Source organism: Geotrypetes seraphini, chromosome 2 (assembly GCF_902459505.1).
Source record: "Geotrypetes seraphini chromosome 2, aGeoSer1.1, whole genome shotgun sequence".
NCBI lineage: Eukaryota > Metazoa > Chordata > Amphibia > Gymnophiona > Dermophiidae > Geotrypetes > Geotrypetes seraphini.
Window position 1 is genome coordinate 466,373,716 of NC_047085.1, and position 24,565 is coordinate 466,398,280.

General features: G+C 44.9%; 1 protein-coding gene across 4 annotated transcripts in view; it reads left to right on the forward strand.

Annotated features, from left to right (window-relative positions):
• LMBR1 (limb development membrane protein 1) overlaps positions 1-24,565 on the forward strand; it is a 219,069-nt gene that overhangs the window by 108,688 nt on the left and 85,816 nt on the right. For all 4 annotated transcript variants that reach the window (XM_033931610.1, XM_033931609.1, XM_033931611.1 and 1 more), the window contains one exon: positions 7,185-7,257. In XM_033931610.1, coding sequence (XP_033787501.1) covers positions 7,185-7,257 — 73 coding nt within the window. The remainder of the gene's footprint in view (positions 1-7,184; positions 7,258-24,565) is intronic.

Sequence of the window (24,565 nt, forward strand, 5' to 3'; positions counted from 1 at the left end):
TGGAAACTAGGAGTTTCGGTAAACAATTTTTTTTTTTACAATTGAATTCCCCGAACTTTTGGGTAGCACCTCGTATTAATACAATTTGATCTTTTATTAACTTTCATTTATATTACAAAATTGGGGTTTAGAGGGCAAAGTATTAAATTGGATAAATGAGTTTTTGTCTCATCATTTATATAAAATTAAAAAGAATACTCTGCTATCCACAAGTTGGAAAATAGGTTGTGGGGTGCCACTGAGTTTGCCCCTCTCCCCTATACTATTTACTGTAATCTTTGGGTAAAACATTAGAAGCATATAACATGTTTAGTTAACATTATATCTATGCAGAGGCCATTAATATCATTTTACCTTTTGGCAATATGAATTTAGATTGGATCTTGTTAAAAGTAGTGCTTAATACTGTGAAACCATGGGTTTTATCCTAAAAATTGAAAATAAAGAAAAAACTAACTCACTCTTCTACTAAACCGCACTAGCGGTTTTAGCGTGGGGAGTCACGCTGAATATCCTGTGCTGCTCCCGACGCTCATTGAGTTCCTATGAGCATCGGGAGCAGCACGGGTCATTCAGCGCGGCTCCCCACGCTAAAACTGCTAGCACGGTTTAGTAAAAGAGGGGTAAGTTTCTGTGGTTGGGTCCTAGAATCTAGCTAGATTAGACATGTCAACTATAGGTCAGAATAATTATATTTTTGATACACAAACCAGAATTCTGGGAGTCCATTTAGATAATTTACTGATTATGGAATATAAGATTAAATTGGTGTTAGTAAGAAAGCCTTCTGTCTTTTAATTACAGGTAGTACGTAAATATTTTGATACATATTGTATCAATTTGCAATTGTAGTTCTGCCACTTATATTTTCTTTGGACTATTGTAATATATATATAGGATGTGCAAGGGGTTTTTGAAGAAACTATAGACAGTACAGAACACTGTAGTTAGGGTCATTTTTTCAATTTCTAAATATGATAGAATTACATATTTTATTAAATTACATTTGTTGCCAATACACATATGGATAAATTTTAAGCTTTGTATGTTGATTTTTAATAGTCTATATGGCCAAGGACCATCTTATCTGCTGGAATTAGTCTCCTTATTAGTAGGCAGACCAGGACATTCTTTAAGGATGCAGTATTATCTTCAATTTCCCTCTCCGAAACAAAGTAAATTATTTACTCAATGGAAGGTATCTTTTTATTATCAGGCTCCTTTAATTTGGAATGCCTGTCTTTTTAAATTAGATCAGAAGCTTGTTACACTGCTTTTAGGAAGCTCTTAAAAACTTAAGAAATTTTTATATTGAAAGTAATGATAATCTCTCTGCACATAGATCTCAAATTTGTACCAGATACATATGGACTCAACAACCGTTCTAGTAAGTTAACAAATTTGGCAAGGGCTCCAGCTGCCTGTGTCTTCTCAGCTCAGCATCCTATGACGTTGTCCAGATAATGGCATTGAATATCTGACCTAGAGAATGAATTGGGGAAAAAATTTGTCCCCATCTCTGCCCCATCCCCGTGAACTCGGTCCCCGTCTCTGCCCTGTCCCCGCAAACCATCTGATCCTATCTGCACAAGCCTCAAATAGTTTTATACTGAACTTGTTTTATTAAAGTATAGAAAGAAACATTATTCTGTATAATTGTCATTTTATAAATCAAAGTTCTGGCTGCCGAACTAGAGGAAGAGATCTCCAGCTGGCAGGGCTTTCTTTATAAATGTTTATCAACACAACTACAATACTACTTTATCGTAAAGCAAGAAATATACATTTTTTTCTACCTTTGTTGTCTGGTTTCTGCTTTCCTTATCTTCTTATCATTCTATTCCTTCCATCCTCTGTCTGCCTTCTCTCTGCCTTTTCCATATAGCATCTGCTCTGTTTCTATGCCTCAAACAGAAACTGTCTGCCTCTCCCTTCCATCTCTCCCTCCACCCCCCCCCATTGGTCTGGCACCCATCTTCTTCCCTTTGCTCCCCCCATAGTCTGGCATCTCTGTCTTCTTCCCTTCCATCTTTCCTTCTCTCCCCCAGGTGGTTTTTAGCATCTTTCGCCTCCTTTCCTCCCCTCAGATCTGGTATCTGCCTCCCCAATCCAGCATGTGCTCTTTTATCTTTATCCCCTCCTTCCATACAGTATATGCTCCTCTGTCTCTCTGTCTCTCTCCTCCCCACTTCCCTTCAGCATCTGTTCCACTCTCTCCCCTCCCCACTTTCCTTCAGCGTCTTCTCCCCTCTCTCTCCTACCCACTAACATGCAGCGTCTGCTCCTCCCTACCTTCCCCCTCTCTCTCCACTTCCTTCCAGCATTTTCCCCTCTCTCTCCTATCCACTTCCATGCGTGTGTTGCCTTACTTATCACACTTCGTGATCACGCAGTCCAGCAGCCCCCTCCTCTCTCCCTCCTTCCTTTCGAATTCCTTCATGGCAATTTTCATGTTTCTGTCTCCAAGCGGCCCGAGCCTTTTCTCAAGTCACGTTCGGCTGCCCTGAAACTTCCTGTTTCCGGTTGTGTCAGAGAAGAAGTTTCAGCCTGAGGCAACTTCACACGACTTGTGTGAAAAGGCTCATGCTGTTCGGAGACAGAAAAATGAGGGGAAGGGAAGGTAGCGAGGGAGATGCCTGGATTTCGGCGATCGTGAGGAAGGAGGGAGGAGGCGGCTGCACCGTGCGATCGCAATGAGTGATAAGTGAGGCAACACAAGCAAAATACCTAACTGCAGGGACGAGGCCATTCACTGCTCCACGGGGCGGTGAATGGCCTTGTCCCCTTAACCCCCTTACCAATCCAGTCTTTTTCAGTCTCCTAGCAGTGTGGTAAGACTAATTCGGCTCCCCCCTTAGGGCTGTTGGAATTTGTTTCAGACTCCTGGGTTCCCCTGTTTTGCTGGACGGAGCTTGGATGGGTCCTGTTTAGGGATCCGTCCGACCTCGGGGGTGTTAAAACCAGCGGGTCTCATGCTGGGTCCCTCCCCCACCTTCCTCCACCTCCCTACATTTTTGTAGAGGTGCCTCAGCTTGCAGCATGGCCCCCCTGGTTGGTCAGGCTTCCAGCTTCGAGAGCCATGGAGTCTGTTCTGAAAAAAAAAAGAAATCCTGAGGCTGTTCCGGTCTAAAGGGCTCTTTCCTTTTAAATTTACTGTCTTTTTCTGTATTTTTTAAATCTAACTGGCACTTATTCTTCTAGCTAGGTCGCGTCTGGAGCAATGAGCACTTTTGCAGGGGGAAAAGTGATCATTGGTATCCAGCCGCGAGGCACTTGTGGCTGGCCTGTTCGAGCGAGGCAGTCTGCTGCGAAGGGGAGTCCTCGTCGGCATCGGGTGCCAGTGACCATGGATCCCCTTCGCGAGTGCCTCGCGGCTGGCAGCAGTCTGCAGGGAAGCCCAGGCTTCCCTTGCTGCCCAGCGGGAGGATTCCCTTACTGCAAAGTGGCTGGGGATTCGCGGTTCAGCTGCTGCCGGCTTCTCTGCTTTAGCGGCTGTGGTGTTTTAGGCCTTTTTACCGCTGCAGGGCTATGGAACTATTTTTTGGCGGTTCAGCTCCGTTTTTGGCGGGAAGCACCTCCACTTTTTGTTTAGCCTCAAGTGACCTCACCCCTGTTTGGTGACACAGGTGACAGGTTGTTTGAATGGGTCCCCTGCTGTGGCAGGCAGGCTCATGGAGCTGCCAGAGGTTTTCCCTATTGGGTATTCCCAATATTGTCAATATTTGGCTTTATTGCTGCGGCCAGAGGTCCTACTTCCGTCCCGGGGGTCTGGGGGGGTGGATTTGTCCTCTATGGTCAGCCCCATTCAGTGACAGTTTTGTTCCCCTCTGCTCTTCTTGCATTTCACCACCTGAGGGTCACATGGGACGCTGTGGGTTTGGACGGAGCAGTCTGTTGTTTCTCTGGACATGGACCCTTAGGGGAGCTCTCCAGGATTCCCTTGGGGAACAGATTCCGCCAGCGGTGGGTTTGAGCACTCACCTGCTGGCAAAGATGCATCTGTTGTGAGTTTTGGTCTCGGCCATCTCTAAGTGGTATTCTCTGCCTGTTGAAGGTGGTGCGGACTTGGAGGACTCTATGGAGTGGAGTCCCTCCTTAAACAGAGTTTTGATATGAGAGCTCTGGCGGTCCAGGCGGCGATGTGTGGTGGGCTGGTGGCTCGGGCATCTTTTTCACTGGGCTGAGCGCATTCTTGACAGCGAGTCTGCTAACTGGGTATTAGTGGAGCAGGAAGTTGCCAAAATTGAGATAAGTGCTTTTTATCTCTCAGATGCCATGTATGTCCTCTTGGGAGCTTCTGCCAAGTCTATGGCTTTTGGAGTGGCAGAACGCTGTACCTTGTGGCTTTGCGCTTGGTCGGCGGATGCGGCGTCCAAAGCAAGTTGACATTAACTGTTTCTAAAGTGCCTCATTTGTCTGAAGATGGGCCTAGGCTGCTGTCCCGGGGGGTACTTCTTGTGGGCGTGATTTCCGTCCTGGTCAGGGGGCCACTTCCTTTTAGTCCCCCGGGTTCTCCAGAGGCTAGTTCTTCCAGTGTATGCAGTCCTTTCGAGGGGCCCGCTGGGGTGCAGGTAGCACCCCTGCCGGGTCTCCTGCTGCCTGTCCGGCTCTATGACTCCTTTCCAGCACCCGCCTTGGTTCCAGTGGGTGCCCAGCTGCGCGACTTTTATCCAAAGTGGGCAGAGATCACAGATCAGTGGGTTCTGGATGTGATTCGGGACGGTTATACTCTAGAGTTCACCCGTTACTTGCCAGATCACTTTCTCGCTTCTCCCTCGCAGGTGGCGTGGAAGCAGCAGGCTTTTCACCAGACCCTTCAAAGATTGCTAGATCTCCAAGCGGTTGTTCAAGTTCCCCCTCTGGAGTGAGGCACAGATTGGTTTTCGATTTACTTTGTGGTGCCAAAGAGAAAAGGGATTTTTTGCCCCATCCTAGACTTGAAAGGGGTCAACAGGGCTGTCCCCGTACCATCCTTCCGCATGAGAACTCTGAGGTCTGTGATTCTGGCAGTTCAGCCAGGGAAGTTTCTACCTTCTCTCGATCTGATGGAGGCCTGTGAGTATTTCTGAATTTTGAATTCTGTTCTTTAATACAAAATTGTTGCTTCCCATTATCGTTTCCTGCGCTTTGTGATCTTGGGGCAAGTTTCAAGTTTATTAAAAAATTTGATAAAACTCTAATCATAAATTTTAAGTGTTTTACAGTAAAAATTTAAAAAGGAGCAACACGATCAGTTCTGTGTGCTTCCCTTTGGCCTGGCCATGGCTCCGGTGAAGTTCACCAAGGTTATGGTGATCATTGTGGCGGCATTGTACTAAGAGGGCATTCTGGCTCCTCCCTATCTGGACGATTGGTTGATTCGTGCAAAATCGTTCCAGGAGAGCACCCAGGTCACCGCTCGGGTGGTGGAATTCCTGCAATCACTGGGTTGGGTTGGTAACCTTTCCAAGAACCGGTTGGTCCCTTCTCAGTGCCTGGAGTTCTGGTCGACACTTCCTTGGGGAAGGTCTTCCTTCCAGAGGCCCAGGTTAACAAATTGCAATCTCAAATTTGCCTATTTATGGCATCCCGGTGTCCTCGGGTGCAGGATTTCCTCCAAGTCTTGGGGTCGATGGTGGCCTCCCTAGACGTAGTGAGGTGGGCTCGTGCCCATATGCGTCCTCTTCAGCATGCTCTTCTTCGGAGCTCATCCTGTTCCTCTTCAGGGCTTGGCTCATTGCAGTCTTGGTTATGGCTCCAGACCTCCCATCTTGTGCAAGGGGTGAGTCTGGACTAGCCACAATGGACGGTGCTGCTCACGGATGCCAGTCTCCTTGGTTGGGGAGCTCAGTGTCTAGGTCACTCTGCTCAGGGCACCTGGTCCACGGAGGAGGCCTCCTGGTTGATCAATGTCTTAGAGACCAGAGCCATTCATATAGCGCTGTTAGCCTTCTGGTCCTTTCTGATGGGCAAGTCAGTCAGAAGTCTTTCAATCATCAGGGGGGCGCCAAGAGCACTTTGTTGGTGCAGGAGGCGGCTCTGTTCATGTTCTGGTCAGAGTCTCATCTTCAGGCCATCTCGGTCTCCCTGAATCATCATGCCCTAGATCCCGGAGAGTGGTGTCTAAGTTAATAGTTCAGTCTTGGGGTGCGCTCTTCATGGACCTGATGGCCACAAGTGTCAATGCCAAAACACCCCGCTTCTTCAGTCGTCATAGAGACGGTCAGGCCAAGGGGCTGGATGCTCTGGTTCAACCATGGCCAACAGAGGGGCTGTTATATGTGTTCCCTCAGTGGCCATTAGTGGGCAGAGTTTTTCTTTGCATAGTTCGACATCCAGGCTTTGTGGTTCTGGGGGCTCTGGATTGGCCCACACGCCCATAGTACACGGACCTGGTGAGGCATCTGGTGGCAGATCCTCTTCCTCTGCCTTGATGGGTACTGCATTGGTACATCCCATCCATAAAGGACTATACCGGTCTACCAGGTGACACAGAAGGAGAAATTAGGTTCTTAACTGCTAATTTTCTTTCTGCTAGCCTATAGACTGATATAGTCACTCGCCCTATCTGTTTGTGCGGTGATTGCGGGTTTTTGCTCGTGTGCAGATTTTTCTAAGGCCAGGGAGATTTAATAACAGCGGCTAGCTTAGCTGGTGAGCTGTGGGGACATTTTCTATACCAGGTTTTAGTTCTATGCATGTTCCAATAGTTGTTGTCATGTGTTAGTTCTTTTACATTCCTGTTTGGAGTATGTTTACTGTTCTCAGTTTAGTATTTCCTAGGCTCTGCTTGGCTATTCAGCAGACTGGATTGGTAGGGGGGAACCTATCCTGATATACAAGTTTTGGTCTCAGTCTCCACCTGCTGGTCACAGTGAGGTATATACCCATCTGTAAAGGACTATACCGGCCTACTGGCTAACAGAAAGAAAATTAGCAGGTAAGAACCTAATTTCTCCTTAGTGCTGGCAAACCTGTGCCCAGATGTTCAGTACTGGCTGGTATCCTGATACTGGTGCCGAATATCTGGGTATAACCAATCTGCATTGGCCGACCCTAAAAAAAAATAAAAACATTCTGACTGCAGCTGTCAAAATATTACTCTCTATATTTTTTATGCAAGAGAATCCTGAACTGAAGCAAATAACATTGTTGCCAATTATTTAATTTTTGCTAAATATAACAATGGATTTGTAAACTTTTAGATTCTTGAAGATCTGGATGAACAGATTTATATCATCACTTTAAAAGAAGAAATTCTCCAGAGGAAGTTAAATGGTATGTATGCAGTATTATTCTATACTCTATACTAACCCTCTATACCCCCTGTCCTAGGGGACCCCGAGCCAGTCGGGTTTTCAAGATATAAGCACATAAGCACATAAGCATTGCCTCTGCCGAGTCAGACCATAGGTCCATCATGCCCAGCAGTCCGCTCCCGCGGCGGCCCCCCAGGTCAAATGACCTGTAGTGATTTATTACTCAAGAGCATTTTGTCTTGTATAGTAACCCTCTAATTGTACCCCTGGATTCCCTTTCCCTTCAGGAACTCATCCAATCCCTTTTTGAAACCCAAAATCTCCTCTCCTGACATCTCCCTGTACTTTTTCCTTCACTATCTTATTATCCCATCTCTATTTCCTTCTGTCCGTCTCCCCATGATCAATCATCTCACCACCTCTCTCTTCCCTCCCCCTCAGGGTCAAAGATTGCTTCCACTCTCTTTCCTGTTACCCTATGATCTAGCACCACTCCTGCCCTTGTCCAACATTTCCCCTTCTCTCCCTCCCTCTCATCCCCTGCTCCAACATAACGTATTTCTACTGCCCTTCCCCTCCCCAGGCCTATACTTCCACTCATTTACTGCTTTCTCCTGCCTCTGGTGAAGCCTGCCCCCCCCAATGATCGGCAACACTGGAGTCTCCCCTCGATCGGCAAAACAGCCCCCGCCCCCTCAATCGTCGAAACAGGGTCCCCCCCCTCGATCAGCAAAACAGGGCTGGCAACTGCTTTCAACACACGCCGCGGGGCTCTAACAGGGTGCGTGCTGCCGACAGCTTCCTTCCTCCTTCCTTTCAAGATATCCCTAATGAATATGCATAAGACATATTTGCATGCCTGTCTCCTCCATTATATGCAAATCTCTCTCATGCATATTCATTAGGGATATCTTGAAAACCCAACTGGCTTGGGGGTTCCCTAGGATAGGGTTGAGAACCACTGCTCTATACGATAAATAGTATTGGAGAAATCTTGAAAAGGGCCTATTAATTTATTTATTAAAGCAAAAACTTAACATTAAAACTAGATAAGTTTCAAGTTCAAGTTTCAAGTTTATTGTATATTTGATTAATCGCTTACTCAAATTTCTAAGCGATGTACATATCTTTAAAATTACAGATAATAAAGGGGGCAGCAAAACAAATAGACGCTAAACAAACATAACAAATGAAATGGGATGCACATATTGTTGACAAGATTTGAATGTGAAATTCCAGATAGTTGATGCTTCTTGAAATCTAAAACAGTCATATTGGTCAACCCAGTAGGGAGTTAATCTGAGTTGTCACATTTTGGCATCATTTTCATCTTGATAATTCATTTTTGTCTTCCTGGATGCCTTTCCCATACCCCAGTTAAATAGAGGGGAAGCTTTAATACAGTCAGACTTTGGTGGTTTGCAATCCTGCTTGGCCTGATTTTCAAAATCAAGGCATTTCATTTCACTGTGGTTATATTTCTCTTCAATCTGTTGCAGAAAAGATGCTTCTCAATAACTCCAAAATATGTCAAAATCCAAAATAAATGTCCAAATGAATGTACATAGTAATCTTACTCAGGAGTCCATACATATGGTGATCAATCTATTCAGGTAAACTGGACTTGCTTTCTTCTCAAAATCTACTTTTCCATGTCTTCCCTTCCTATCTCTCTCTCCTTCCCTCCCTATTTTCATGGTCTGACAACTCTCTCCTTCCTTTCTCTTCCTCCCTCCTTTTTTTTCTTTCCCCTGGTCTGGCATCTGTCTCCTTCCCTCCCCCCATGCCCTTGCATCTCTGCCTCCCCCTCTATGGTCTCGTATCTCCTTTCCTTATTTCCTTTCCCTCCCCCCATGAACTTGACATCTCTTGTTCCTTCTCATTGTTTTCCTTCTCCCTCCTTTCCTCTCTCTCTCCCCAGTTGGGTACAGCAGCAGCATTTCTCTTTCCCCTTCCCTGTGCAACAACAGCAGCAGCATTTCCCCCCCCACACTTCCCTGTGCATCAGCAGCATTTTCCTCCCCCCACACTTCCCTGTGCAGCAGCAGCATTTTCCTCCCCCCACTTCCCTGTGCAGCAGCAGCATTTTCTTCCCCCCACTTCCCTGTGCTGCAGCAGCAGCATTTCCCTCTCCCCACTTCCCTGTGCAGCAGAAAAAGCAGCATTTCCCTCTCTCCCACTTCCCTGTGCAGCAGCAACAGCAGCATTTCCCTCTCTCCCACTTCCTGTGCAGCAGCCGCATTTCCCTCTCCCCACTTCACTGTGCAGCAGCAGCAGCAGCATTTTCCTCTTCCCCACTTCCCTGTTGAGCAGCATTTCCCTCCATCCCACTTCCCTGGGCAGCAGCATTTCCCTCCCTCCTTCTTCCCTGTGCAGCAGCATTTCCCTCTCCCCCACTTCCCTGTGCAGCAGCAGCAGCATTTCCCTCTCTCCCACTTCCCTGTGCAGCAGCATTTTCCTCTCCCCCACTTCCCTGTGCAGCAGCAGCAGCAGCATTTCCCTCTCCCCCACTTCCCTGTGCAGCAGCAGCAGCATTTCCCTCTCCCCCACTTCCCTGTGCAGCAGCAGCAGCAGCATTTCCCTCTCCCCCACTTCCCTGTGCAGCAGCAGCATTTCCCTCTCTCCCACTTCCCTGTGCAGCAGCAGCATTTCCCTCTCCCCCACTTCCCTGTGCAGCAGCAGCATTTCCCTCCCCTCTTCCCAGTGCAACAGCATCATTTCCCTCTCCCCCACTTCCCTGTGCAGCAGCAGCATTTCCCTCCCTCCCACTTCCCTGTGCAGCAGCAGCATTTCCCTCCCTCGCACTTCCCTGTGCAGCAGCAGCATTTCCCTCCCTCCCACTTCCCTGTGCAGCAGCAGCATTTCCCTCTCTCCCACTTCCCTGTGCAGCAGCAGCATTTCCCTCTCCCCCACTTCCCTGTGCAGCAGCAGCAGCATTTCCCTCTCCCCCCACTTCCATGTGCAGCAGCAGCAGCATTTCCCTCTCTCCCACTTCCCTGTGCAGCAGCAGCATTTCCCTCTCTCCCACTTCCCTGTGCTGCAGCAGCATTTCCCTCTCCCCCACTTCCCTGTGCAGCAGCAGCATTTCCCTCTCCCCCACTTCCCTTTGCAGCAGCATCATTTCCTTCCCCCTTCCCTGTGCAGCAGCATCATTTACCTCCCCCCTTCCTTGTGCAGCAGCATTTCCCTCCCCCTACTTCCCTGTGCAGCAGCAACATTTCCCTTTCCCCCACATCCCTGTGCAGCAGCATTTTCCTCCCTTACTTCCCTGTGCAGCAGCATTTTCCTCTCCCTTACTTCCCTGTGCAGCAGCAGCAGCATTTCTCTTCCCCCTTTCCTGTTCAGCAGCAGCAGCATTTCCCTCCCCCCACTTCCCTGTGTAGCAGCAACAGCAGTAGCAGCAGTATTCTCCTCCCCTCCCACACACACTTCCTTGTGCAGCAGAAGAAGCATTTCTCTTCCTTGTTTCTGGCCGGCTCTCTTGCCGAAGTCATTTTTTACTTCAAAGCTGCAGGTGGCGGTGGTTCCTTGTGCAATCCGCTCCTGCGTCGGAAACCTGCTCCCTGACTTCGGCATTGGAGCTGGATTTTAGAGAGGCTTCCGACACAGGTGTGATTCGTGTATGGAGCTGCTGCTGCTTCCCGCAGCTTTGAACTGAAGAATGGCTTCAGCAAGGGAGCTGGCCAGACTGCGGGCCGCAAAATAGTACCTGGGGGGCTGCATGCGGCCTATGGGTCGCGAGTGAGATCGCTAGTCTACACTGACATGCCTAAGATCAGATCTGTTTAATATAAAGTTCCCATAGGCCTTTGCTGACATTGATTAGGCCAACAGAAATTCTGACAGCTAGCAATGTAAGGCTGACGCTAACCAGCTAGTCCTAGTGTGGTAGGCCAGCATCCAAGGCTTCTATAGCTAGATGGATTTGCAAGGCCATCTATTCGGCATACATTGCCTGCTGGTCTCTCTTAAGGGGCATTCCATCAGGGGTGTCGCCTCTTCATGGGTGGAGTCTCGGGTAGTTCCTCCCACAGAAATGTGTAGAGCAGCTATTTTTTTATTTATTTATTTGTTACCTGTTTATTAATGTGCTTGAAAATGAATAAAACTTATTGAACTTAAAAAAAAAAAATTTCTATACCGTTTAAAACTAAACGGTTTACATAATTTCAAAACAAAAACATGACAAAATAAACATACAAATAATCCTTAGAAATCATGTCTTCAAAATAATACCATAGCTTGCATCAACTCTGCCAGAGAGGAAAATTATTGGCTAGAGAGAGGCATCTATGGTCTTAAGTAGTTTACTAAACATGCCTTTTTCACGGCAGTTTCGTATCTGACCCACCAAGGAGTTCCATGTCTTAACTCCTGCACAACAAAAAGTAATTTTACCAGTCTCAACAAGCCTTGGATTCACAGACTTCAGTAAAGCTGGATTCTCAGAGCGCAATGATCTTATTGGTGTATAGCTACGTATATTATTTTTAAACAATTCTCGAATGTTTCCATACAAAAATTGATGACAAATCATTACTGCTTTATACTGTACTCTGAAGGCGACTGGTTGCCAATGCAATTTTTGGAGATGTGGCAAAATGTGATCATATTTAGACAATCCCATTATCAATCTTCTGCGTTTTGTATAACCTGCAACGCTCTACATCTTGCTTTTGTTATTCCATGGTAGAGAGCATTGCAATAATCGAGTCTCGACAAAACCATAGCCTGGACTACAGTACGGAAATCATATGGCGCTAACATTGGTTTTAATCGGTGTAACAAAATGCATTTGTGTGAAACATACTTGTACGGTCTTGGTTACTTGCATCTTCATTGTTAGGCCAGAATCAAGCCTTACACCTAAGATGGTCATGGACTCATGTACTGAAAGAACATCATCAATAACTTTCACTTCTTTAGGCCACTGATGATCCGGCATTCCTACCAGCATTTAATTTCAAACCTTGTTCTCTCATCCATGTCTCAATTATACATATATATTTACTCAATGATTTTTCAAAATTCTTATCCCATCCACCTACTGGGGAAAAAAAATATCTTCTGCATATTTTCTATATTCAACTCCTAAAGATTCAAATAGTTTGCCTATAGCAGCCATATAGATGTTAAATATCGTATTTTTCGCTCCATAAGACGCACCCTAGAATTAGAGTAGGAAAACCAGAAAAAAACCATTCTGAACCAAATGGTGTACTAATATATGCACTCTGTCTTCCCTTCTCTGCCATGCTTTTCATTTCATTTTTCATATACACACAATACACACAGCAGATATAAATTATCAAAACTGACACATTTTGATCACTAAATTGAAAATAAAATAATTTTTCCTACTTTTGTTGTCTGGTGATTTCATGAGTCTCCTTCCTTCCTTTTTTCCTTTCTTTCTTCCTTCACTCAGTCAAAAGAATTGTTCCTTTCTATTTCCTCCCTCCCATGTCCCAAGTTTGTGCCCCCTCCCACTTACTGCCTTCCAGTCTTTGTTCTTTGACCTACCTCCCTCCCATGTCCTGAGTTCATGCCCCCTCACTGCCTTCTAGCCTTTGTCCTTCCTCCCTCCCATGTCCCGAATTCGTGCCCCCTCACTGGCTTCTAGCTTTTGTCCTTCGTTCTCCCTCCCATGTCCCGAGTTCGTTCCTCCTTGCCCTCACTGATACAAAGCACTGCTATAAAAATTATCACTAATAAGAAAAAGTTTGATCACATCACTCCTCTGCTAAGATCTGCTCATTGGTTGCCTATTCCACATCGAATCATTTATAAAATAGCTCTTCTCTCCTTTAAGTCACAGGAATCTAAACAACCGGCTTTTATTCATAAACTTCTTATTCCACATGAACCTACACGAGTCTTAAGAAACTCCTCTCAGTACCTTCTTCATACACCATCATTAGAAATTATTGGCTCACGTCGTGCTACTTCCTTCGCAGACACAGCCCCCATGATATGGAATCCACTGTACATCAGAGCGGAGGAAAACTTAGCCAAATTTAAAGGAAATCTAAAGACTTACCTTTTCCATGATGCATTTAATCTTTAAATAGATTTCAGTCTTCGCCAGAGCTACTCGATAATCCTGATTGTCACTCCTCCCTATTGTGGTCTTCTTTTTATGTATTCTTTACTTTTAAATTGTAGTTCTCCCAACTTTCCTAATGTTTTTGTTGGTCTAGTAATGTTAAGTGGATATTTCTTTAATATAATTTCTTTAATATAATTTGTAATATGCTTAGAATCCATGATTTGTGTTTAATCAAAAATTTTGATAAGCTTGAAACTCCACTCTTACCATGGAGCCTCAAATCTCCAGTCTCCAAAAGAAATCTGTCTATACCCTAAAACAACTAAGATTAATCAGACCGTACTTTCACCAACACCACTTTGCCTTAATCATACAACCGATAATACTACCACAACTGGACTACTGCAACTCCATCTACATGGGAAATAATACTGCTCTAATCCATAAAATGGAACTCATCCAAAACACCGCTGTAAGACTAATCTTCAACCAGCGAAAATACAACTCGTTACAGCCTTTATCAAACTACTACACTGACTACCCATCCCATCACAAATAACCTTCAAAATATCATGCATCATTCACCGCATACTTTATGGAAACTCAGCGATTCCACTCATCCAGCTTTTCTCAATGGCTTGGCCTACTTCTCACAGAACCCTCAACAGGATGCTATTAAATCTCCCATCCACAAAAAACTTTCACTATAAATGAGTTTTCCACTCCATGCTTAGCTTTCTAGGAGTAAAAACATGGAATGACATTATGGAAACGACCAGAACTGAACCTAAACACACCATCTTCCGGAGATGAAAACGCATCTGTTCGACACTTAATCTCCTGTATCCTCTCCTCCTCTCCCTCTCCCCTGCCCCTCTCCTTCCTCTTCCCTCTCACCTCTCCTTAAGTCGCCTTGAGCCTTCATAGGTATGAGCGACACACAAATAGAAGATTAGATTAGATTCTGCATCCCCAACCCTATATGTCATGTCTGTCTGTCCAAGTTAGATTGTAAGCTCTTCTGAGCAGGGACCATCTATTAAATGCCATAATGTGCAGCGCTGCATAAGTGATAAATAGTAGTAGTAGCTCTTGGGTTTGACGCTTCTATACCCTTACTGTGCACAAAGATGCTGCCCTGGGGTCGTGGAAGGTGCTCTGCTCCCTCTGACAGGCCCATCTGCTTTTTACCAGCCCTAGAGGCCTGTATAAGGGCTAAGTCCGAAGCTCCTGCCCCTCCTTACCATGCCACATGGCATATTGTGCACAGTCGCTCTTCAGACACCCATCCAGCACAAATAAGGCATGATATAGGGAAATTAGGATCTGAAGACACTATCCCTATCAATGTTGAAGTAAAATGAGGTGTTTTAAGCAAGCATGAGAACTTAGAAAAAAAAAAAATTGGGAAATCCAAAATGGCCACTGCAGCAGCGTTTTGGCACCAAAAAAAGGCTTTAAAATACTTTAAGACTGACTAAAAGTAGTCAAAAATAGGGTTTTAGTGGGAAGGGGGAGACAAAACTCTATCTGTAGAAAAAGTCAAAACACAGTTTTTCAGACAATCCCTCCCCCTCCAATAGGCCATCACAGCCTGTACTTACAGACTTTGTGCAGGGAAATAGGTGTTGTAGCCTGCTTCAGTTCCTTGAGAGAGTAGCTGGATCTGGAAGGATTTTCTGCTCATTCCACCAGTTAGCTGTCACGCTGAGATCTTTGGGCTGCCAGTCGGACTGAACCTTCACCACCACCACCACTTCCCCCCCACCTAGGCCATAGCGACTGGCAAAAGAGAGGGAGGGCGCAAAACTGCAATCGGCACTGTAGGCACTCCAAAGGACGTTATTGCTACTTAACAGCCTGCGCTCAGTCAAGGAAGCAAGAAATGCTGAGGTCCCTGATCCCTGAGCTCCACATATATTTAAGCAGGCTGGCTGAACAGGACCCCGAAGAATGCACCTGCTATCTGCAGACAATCTGCTCTTTTCTATGCAGGCACAGCCAGTCCTGGAGCTGCATAAAAATCCACAAACAACCGAAAAAGAATGCAAAAATAAAGAAATAAAGGAAGCAGATCAGAATGACCTCTTCATGTTCACCAGCAGAAGGAAGAACTGACAAGGGCAGCAGTGACCGGGGAGGAGGGGAGCTGAAAAGCTGTGATTGACATCTTCTGCAGAATGCTTGCGAGCACACATGGACAACCATACCATTCCTATTGTACTGGAATACTTAATAGCAAACACATAGTAAATCCATTTTTAAACTCTTTAGAGTAAGTAAAAGATCCCCCTTTTTCTCTCTTTAAAATTTATTTTCTTAAAGGTAGCTGACCTGGGTGACTTTAGGTTTGTTGACTGGTTAGTTGAGAGGCCAAAAGTCCCTATCTTCTGTAAGACTAAGCACTTAAGTATTACTCTTCATTAGTGTAGATTGCTGGTAAAGAAACTTCCAATTTTCTTCCCTTTCAGAGCCCAAACACATTTTTCCATGGCTCAACTAAGCACTCAATACTAGAGAGTTGCATGGGGACAGAAATCCCACTTGTCCCTACCCGTCTCCGTGAGGAATCCCTCCGTCCCCACCCGTCCCCGTAAGGAATCCCTCCGTCTCCGCCCATCCCTATAAACTTCAGAAATAGTTATTTCATTTAATTATGCTACTGAATTAAAGGCTCTGGTAGAAAACCGTTTACAAAGTATGTATTCTTCCCAATTAATATTTCCAAATTAATAAAGTGTCTTTGCTTATTTGTAAATGGGTCTCTACCAGAGCCTCTATTGTAAATATAAAATAGAAATACTCAGCTGATGATAGGAGTCCGGACTCCCAAGCTTTCAGCTGAGGATTTCCTCTGCAGTTTGCTAAGCTTGGCAGGCAGCAGTAGCATCCCTGAGTCACAGATGCTGGCACCTTAGTGGCTCATGGATGCTGCCAGTGACTGCTGCGCTTGGTGGAGGGGAGTTCTGGCTATCTCTAGAGGAGGTCCTCTGCTGGCAGTGCTTGGGGATGCCCACCAGCCACAACAAGGGTCAGCAAGTACTTCAACACTGTAGAAATAAAACCAGAAATGCATTTCCTTTTCTTTTGAACAAAATACAAAGACATCTGCTATATACATTTCCCAGAGCTAACATATTTTAATCAATAAATTCAGTGTTTTACCTTTGTTGTCTGGGAACTTATTTTTCCATCAAGTTGGTCCCAGTTTCTTTTTTCCACTTTCCCATCTTCTGTAAATTCTTCTGTTGCTGTCCATTGGTTCCTCCTACCATGGTCCAGCATTTATACCTTTCTCATCTTTCGTGCCTACCCACCAGCCCCATGCTCAACATTTCTCCTTCTGTTATATCACCCCTCTCCAGCACCATGCCACATCTCTCCCTCCATGCCACGTCTCTCCAGCACCATGCCACATCTCTCCCTCCATTCCCTTCACCATCCATTCCTCCCTCATGCATCCCTTTCAATCTATCCCACTGTTCCCTTGCCACCACATCTCTCACTCATCTTTCTCTTCCCTATCACATTCTGTACCTCACTCCCTCCCTATGACCAAAAATTCTCATCTTTCTTCCATTCCCCGTATATACACAACCATCTCTCTTTCCCGCTCACTGACACACCCACGCCCAATTCTCCCCTTCTGTTCCCTCCCCCACCTCAGCATCTCTTTCCCTCCCTTCCTCTCTCCCGAGTTCATGCCCTCTGTATCCAAAAATGCACTTCCTCCCACCCCTTCATTCGAGTCCAGATAACAGCAGGGGTTGGAGGCAGCCTGTAGCACGCCATGTGTAACCGATCCAAAAGTCTTCCCCCAAAGTCAGTGCTGACGTTGGAGGGAAGGCTTCACATCAGTCTGGCGGCGGCTGAGGTGTCAGGTGGGAGGGGGTAGATATTGGATGTAGGAGGTGAGAGGAGACAGACTGTAGATAGAAAGGGGGAGGGATCAGACACACTGGATGAAAGGGGAAAGATAACATAAGCTGGAATGCCTGTGGAGAGAGAAAAAGACAGATGATAGATGTAAAGAAAAGGAGAGGGGAGGAAGACATTGAATGGAAGGGAGGAGAGGGGGAGGATGCGGATGGAAGGGAGGAAAGAGAAAGATGGGGCAGACACTGAATAGAAGGGAGAGAAAGAGAAATGAAGCAGATGCTGGGCTGAAAGGAGGAAAGATGGGCAGATGCTGGATGGAAGGGGGAGAGAGAAGGGTAGATGATGGATGGAGTGACAGAGGGGGTAGAAAGGAGGAAAAGAGGAGACAGATCAGATGCTGGGCAGGAGAGAGAGGGGCAGATGCTGGATGGAAAGAGGGGGAGGGGCAGATGCTGGATGGAAAGGAGAAAGAGAGGGCAGATGCTGGATGGAAATGGAGGAGAGGGAAGATGCTGGAGAGAAAGGGACCTCAGGTCAGCATCAGAATGACCTTGCAAGTCTACATGGGTCCAAATGGTGCCACACGTGGCTAGACCCCCCATTCCATTGTGCCTTCTAGAAGCCAGTATTTTGGTGCAGCCAGGTCCCTGCTAGGTTTTCTCCCCCTAGAATGGGACAGACTCCGTGCTTTTGCCGGCAGAGTGGTGAGTCAGCATGATGGCGCAATCAAGCCCCCCTCCTCTCCACCCCAAGTTTCCTCCACCCAGAACAGTACCGAATCTGGGTTCCAGTGGCTGAGCTGTGAGCCAGTGCCATGATGCAGTCCAGTCTACCGAGGCATCCCCTACTGAGAACGGAACCAACTCTGCATTCCCGGCCTTTGTGTGAGCGAGGTCTGGTGCCCCAGTGAAAGGAGACCTGCAGCCATAGAGCAAAAAGGCAGCACGTACATAGCTGAGAGCCTTGCTTGCTGATCCCGCCCCGCCGTGCCGCAGGACCAATCAGCAAGCAAGGCTTTCAGCTGTGTACTTGCTGAGCTCACTGCTCAGTATGGCTGTTTCCGCTGCGGCGCCGGACTTGTCTCTCAGCTGCATCGCCAGAATTTAGGTAGGCCTCAGTAAATGGAATCCTGTTTCCATCCCTGTGGGAGTTCCGCAGGCCAGGGGGGTGTCCCCCTGGGAGTCCTGTGGGCAAGGGGGGCATCCCTGTGGGAGTCCTGTGGGCCAGGGCACATCCCTGTGGGAGTCCTGTGGGTCAGGGGGCATCCCCGCAGTTTAAGAAAGGATTGGACAATTTCCTGCTGGAAAAGGGGATAGAGGGGTATAGATAAAAGATTACTGCACAGGTCCTGGACCTGATGGGCCACCGTGTGAGCGGACTGCTGGGCGCGATGGACCTCAGGTCTGACCCAGCGGAGGCATTTCTTATGTTCTTATGTTCTTATCCCCGCGGGACTAGCGGGATTCCTGTGATCCCCGTTCCCGTGCATACCTCTACTCACTACTAGACAGGAGACTTGGCGCAAAATATGCTGGCCATGATTTAAGCCCAAGCCAATTTACAGAATTTTTTAAATAAAAATAATCACACTTCAAGTATATATATATATATATATATATATATTTTTTTTTTTTAAAGTGTATTTAGAAATAGATAGGGAGAAGAAGGGGAACACCTATGCTGTTATGAAAAATTGTTTAAACCACGATATTGCATTTATAAGAAATTGATAAATTTGGGAGAAGTTGCCGAACCTATCCTGTTCTGTAAATAGTCTCAACACCCATGTTTATTTCACAAGTAATCTATTAGACTCACAAAGATATTTACACTATTATACTTAAGATAAACAATTCTTTCACAAAGCTTGCTACAAAATGTTGCACAACATAAATAGAACCCCCACACCATTATCTATCAATTACATTAAAACAAACTCATGCTATTTCTAACATGAACAAAGTTCAGTGTCAGTACTGTCTAGCCAATAAATCAACTGGGTAGACATAACTTGTTTGGACTCGTTATGAAGAATTAGAAGGGATTCTCCAAGAAAACCACAAAGCAGCTCATTTAAGGTCAATTTAACGGTATTAATTCTATTTTTCTTCCAGTCCCGACATAAGGTTTCAGTACCTCAAAGAAAACTGTAAGAGTATCTATTTGCATTCCCCTTAGGTGATTGGCAGTTCAACTCCAATTAGTTCAAAATTACACTGTTACTAGCTGCAATAAAAACACCACCTTTCATCTTTCCATACATAGGTAAGAATGCAGTCAAAGCCAATATCTTTGATCAAATAAGTATTTTTGATCCTGCCCCACCCGTCTCTTTGGATTTAGGAAAACTAATAGCTAAGGGCAACTTTTTCTTTTAATATAAAAGTCTCGGCTTTATCCCACGGAAAGGCTGATTTGGAGATTGAAACACAATACTTTGGAAGTAAGAATATTTTTTAGAGCCCAGCAGCTCTCCAGTAAATAAAGAGTGAAGAATTGCTTAAGAATTCATTACAGGTCAGGGTCACCATTCAGCATGGATTTTTCTTATTAGCATAAAAAAGAAAAAAAATTGAAGAGAGGCCCAACTATCAAATTTTCCATATTTATCTTTTTGCTGTACAGAGATTAAGGCCCTCTTCTATTAAACTGCACTAGCAGTTTTCTAGTGCGGAGAGCTGCACTGAATGGCCCGTGCTGCTCCCGACGTTCATAGGAACTCTATGAGCGTCAGAAGCAGCGTGGGCCATTCAGTGCGGCTCCCTGCGCTAGAAAACTGCTAGCACAGTTTAATAGAAGAGGCCCTAAGTAAATAACTTGTTAGAAAATAGATATAAATACATTTTTATAACTCTCAGAGGTGTGCAAGAATCAATTTAAGAGCCAAGGAGATAGCCATAAGAAGCTATAAAAATACAACAAAAACAACACTGTTTCACTTATAACACTCACATCACACTTTCTTCACAATGCTACAAATAGAGGCTCATTTCCATCATTATCTAGTCATCAAAACTTCATCTGAATGATCACAACTGCATAGGTACTCAGAGTGATTCTGCCTTAAGACAGAATCATCTTAGTAAGGATCCAGCAAATACAGCCATCACATTTCTTACCATCAAGAAATGGTAACCATACCGGCATGCTCAAAAATTTTGCATGGTTTTGTTTGAAACCCTAAGGCAGGGATCTCAAAGTCCCTCCTTGAGGGCTGCAATCCAGTCGGGTTTTCAGGATTTCCCCAATGAATATGCATTGAAAGTAGTGCATGCACATAGATCTCATGAATATTCATTGGGGAAATCCTGAAAACCTGACTTTGAGAACCCTGCCCTAAGGAATATCAAAGTAAAATTTTATTCAGTTTGGAGGAGGTCAAGCATGGGTATATGATATGATAATATGGAATGACCCAGGTTTATTCAAATGATATTGTGGAAATGCAATAGGTTAAATACTTTCTGGAATTAGGAGGATTCTCAGATTGATTTTAGAAGTTTTAGTAAAATGATTTTAAAGAAGAAAACAAAGCATCAAAAAAGATCTTGAAAAAACACTAAACAAAAATACAGGTGCTACAAAGGAATTGGAGGCATTGGAAAACTGAAGGCAAAAGAGTGTAATAGAGAGGATGCATTTTGAAATGGTTAGCTCTGAAATAAAACTGAACTTGAGAACATAAGAATTGCCGCTGCTGGGTCAGACCAGTGGTCCATCATGCCCAGCAGTCCGCTCATGCGGCGACCCTATGGTCAAAGACCAGTGCCCTAACTGAGACTGAGACTAACCCTACCAGCATACGTTCTGGTCTAGCAGGAACTTGTCTAACTTTGTCTTGAATCCCTGGAGGGTGTTTTCCCCTTTGACAGCTGCCAGTTTGAAAGTGGCCCCCACAATATTAGGTGGTAGGGGTTAAGTGAAATGCGCACTGACAGACGCCAGGTCCCAGGTTCAGTTCCTTCACAGAAGTTTCATTAGGGATAGAATCAAATAAGAAGCACAGCCAGGGGTGATTATATAAAGAATATATTATAGAAATAGTCTTACAGAAAAGTAATATTTATAAGCATTACAATTAAGCAGAGAGCATTACACTTAAGCAGAGAGCAAGCAGTCTCACTGCCTTACAGAGGTCAGAGGCAAAGAGGGACATAGAAGCTTGCAGTTCTAGGAAGCTTCGTGTTCCATAGATAAAGGGAAGGATAGACAAAGAGAGGGGGAGCCAGAGTGCCAAGCCAAGAGCCAAGAGATAGCTAGATAGAAAGAGAGAGAGAGGGCCAAGACCCCTCTCCTGATAGCTCCATAGAAAAAGAGAGAGAGAGATATTGATAGCTGCATAGAAAAAGAGAGAGATAGCTGTGTGTTGCAGAGAGCAGGCTTTTATACCTTGACTCAATATAGAAACCTGTATGCCCCAGTATCTTTCTGTTTAGAATTTGTAAACTGTTTGAAACAATGGTTAATTTAATTGCTAAGGAGGGTGAGATACCTGTAAGCATGGTGATGGGATTAAGTCTCTGGCTTGATCTGTGCACCATTGTCCTAAGCACCCTCTTAATCAGACATTAACACCTTTTAGCTAGCCATGATTCAATCAGGGCTACTTGAAACTTAAAATATATCAATCAGGGCTACTTAAAACAGTTTCCCTGCACTAAGGGTCTATCTGCCTTCCCATGCCAAGGTCAGATTGATATAATCTCCCAGAGGCCTCTAGGCTGACAACAGCCTCCAGAAGAGCGTTCCAGTTTTCCACCACTCTCTGGGTGAAGAAGAACTTCCTTACGTTTGTACGGAATCTATCCCTTTTTAACTTTAGAGAGTGCCCTCTCGTTCTCCCTACCTTGGAAAGGGTGAACAACCTGTCTTTATCTACTAAGTCTATTCCCTTCATTATCTTGAACTTTTCAATCATGGCCCCTCTCAGGCTCCTCTTTTCAAGGGAGAAGAGGCCCAGTTTCTCTAATCTCTCGCTGTATGACAATTCCTCCAGCCCCTTAACCATTTTAGTCGTTCTTCTCTGGACTCTTTTGAGTAGTACTATGTCCTTCATGTATGGCGACCAGTGCTGTACGCCTCCAGATGAAGGCGCACCATGGCCCGGTACAGCAGCATGATAACTTTCTTCGATCTGTTTGTGATTCCCTTCTTTATTATTCCTAGCATTCTGTTCGCCCTTTTCGCCACCGCCGCACATTGCGCTGATGGCTTCATTGACTTGTCGATCAGAACTCCCAAATCCCTTTCCTGGGAGTTCTCTCCAAGTATCGCCCTGGACATCCTGTATTCGTGCATCACTTTACACTTGTCCACGTTGAACCTCATCTGCCATGTCGATGCCTATTCCTCGAGTCTGATTATGTCACGTTGTAGATCTAAAGTGCTGTGAGGTATAGCAAAGTTGCTTACCTGTAACGTGTTCTCCGTAGACAGCAGGGAAATGCAGCCATACTTGTTTGTGAAGTCCTCTGAGCCTGTGTGTCAGTGCTCTCCCCTAGCTATAGTAAGCTTTTAGCGTACTGAGCATGTGCAGGATGCCCTACACCTGGAGCCCCTCCCCTCGTCTTGTCAGTTTTGTCTCTAGCAATATAACAAGTCCAGATGAGAAGATGGTAGGTGGGCAAGTGTGGCTACATTCTCCTGCTGTCTACGGAGAACACCTGCTACAGGTAAGCAACTTTGCTTTCCCTGGAGACAAGCAGGGGATATGCAGGCACACTTGTTGGTGAGTCCCAAGCTGAAAAAGCCAATGGGGATGGGGGGGTAGATATAAATTATAATGCAAATAAATTATGTAAGACTGATTGTCCAAAATGAACGTCTTGTGCTAAGCTTTGGTCTAAACAATAATGCTTTGTAAACATAGGCACTGAAGACCAGGTTGCTTCTCTGCAGATATCCTGAATTGGGATCAATTTCAAGTTTGCTATTGAAACAGCTGTAACTCGTAGTTTATGTGTCCCAGTTGAACTAGGGGGCTGTATATGAGCTCTTGTGCAACAAAAATGGATGTCTGTCTATCTAAACTGACCAATGCATAAAACATTTCTTTTAGGGCTTCAGATATGCCAGTCATTGTTCGCTATTATTTTTGCGATACAACCAAACATTTTTTAATATTTAGCTATGGCTGTGGCTTCTTCATTTGCCCATATATTCTATAAATAATTTTTGTGTTATTTTAAATATTTTTTAACCTTTTTTTTGAAAGTGTTTCTCAATAAATATATATTTGTAAAAAAGTTCACTTAGCTTTTCCTTAATAGGATCAAATCGGGGTTTGTCACATCGACATGTTTCGCCTGAACGGCTTTTTCAAGATATCAACCCCTATTAAAAGTAAAAGCAGATATTACCACATCTTTCCATTTTAAATGATTAATATCCCTTAAGGGGACCACACAGCATAATCTTCATAGCTAAATGCTCACCCTTCGTTTTACTACCAGACCATCCCGATATTCAATGCTCTTTTGATCTTTCCAAGATGGCCGCGGCGTCTTTTTTCTCCCTTTAAGTACCACCCTCATTTGATGACCTCATTTCCCAACTGACGAATCAGGAACATCCCATTAGATTAAAGTATTCCACTCAATTTCTTGGTTTAAACCCCCCGGTGTCACTGTATTTAATTTGAAAATCCATTTCTGTTCCAACCAATTCAGTCTGCGTTTGTAATTTCCACCCTCCCACCCTTCCTTTATATGAGATATAATACGCCATTTTATATCCGTGCTCTCATGCCCCAGGGTCTCCCAATGTTCCACTAAAGGGGCTTCCATTACTTTATTGATGATCCTGGATTTGTGTTCATTGAGTCTAACATTCATCTGGCGACTTGTTCTACCCACGTACATCAACTTACAGGGGCACAGTATGACATAAACTACATTATGTGTTCTACACGTAGTTGTTGCATTAGCTATGATATTTATTTCTCTATAAGGAGGCTGCCATTCACTTCCTTCGATTGTGCTACTGCACCATTGACATCTCTGGCATTTCTGATGTCCCTGTATAGACTGTACTTCATCCTCTTCTATAGTGTAGCGATGTTTTGCTAAATATTCTCCTATATTTTTACCCCGTTGGTAAGTAATGGTAGGAAATTCTTCAAAAACCTTGGGAATTGTTTGTAAAATGTGCCAGTATTTTTTCATACTGTTTACTATATGTTTAGACTCCACATAGAAGGGTAAGACGCATGTCATTCTAGTGTGACTTTCTTCAGGATTCTTCACCTCACTCCCGATAGTGGATGTCTGTTGTAAAAGTAACTCACGATTAGCGTATTTCGCCCGTAAAAACGCTTTTCGAATAGCTCTATTTGGGTACCCTCTCATTTTTATCCTCCTTTCCAACTGTCTAGACTGGGATATAAAATCCTGATCTTCCG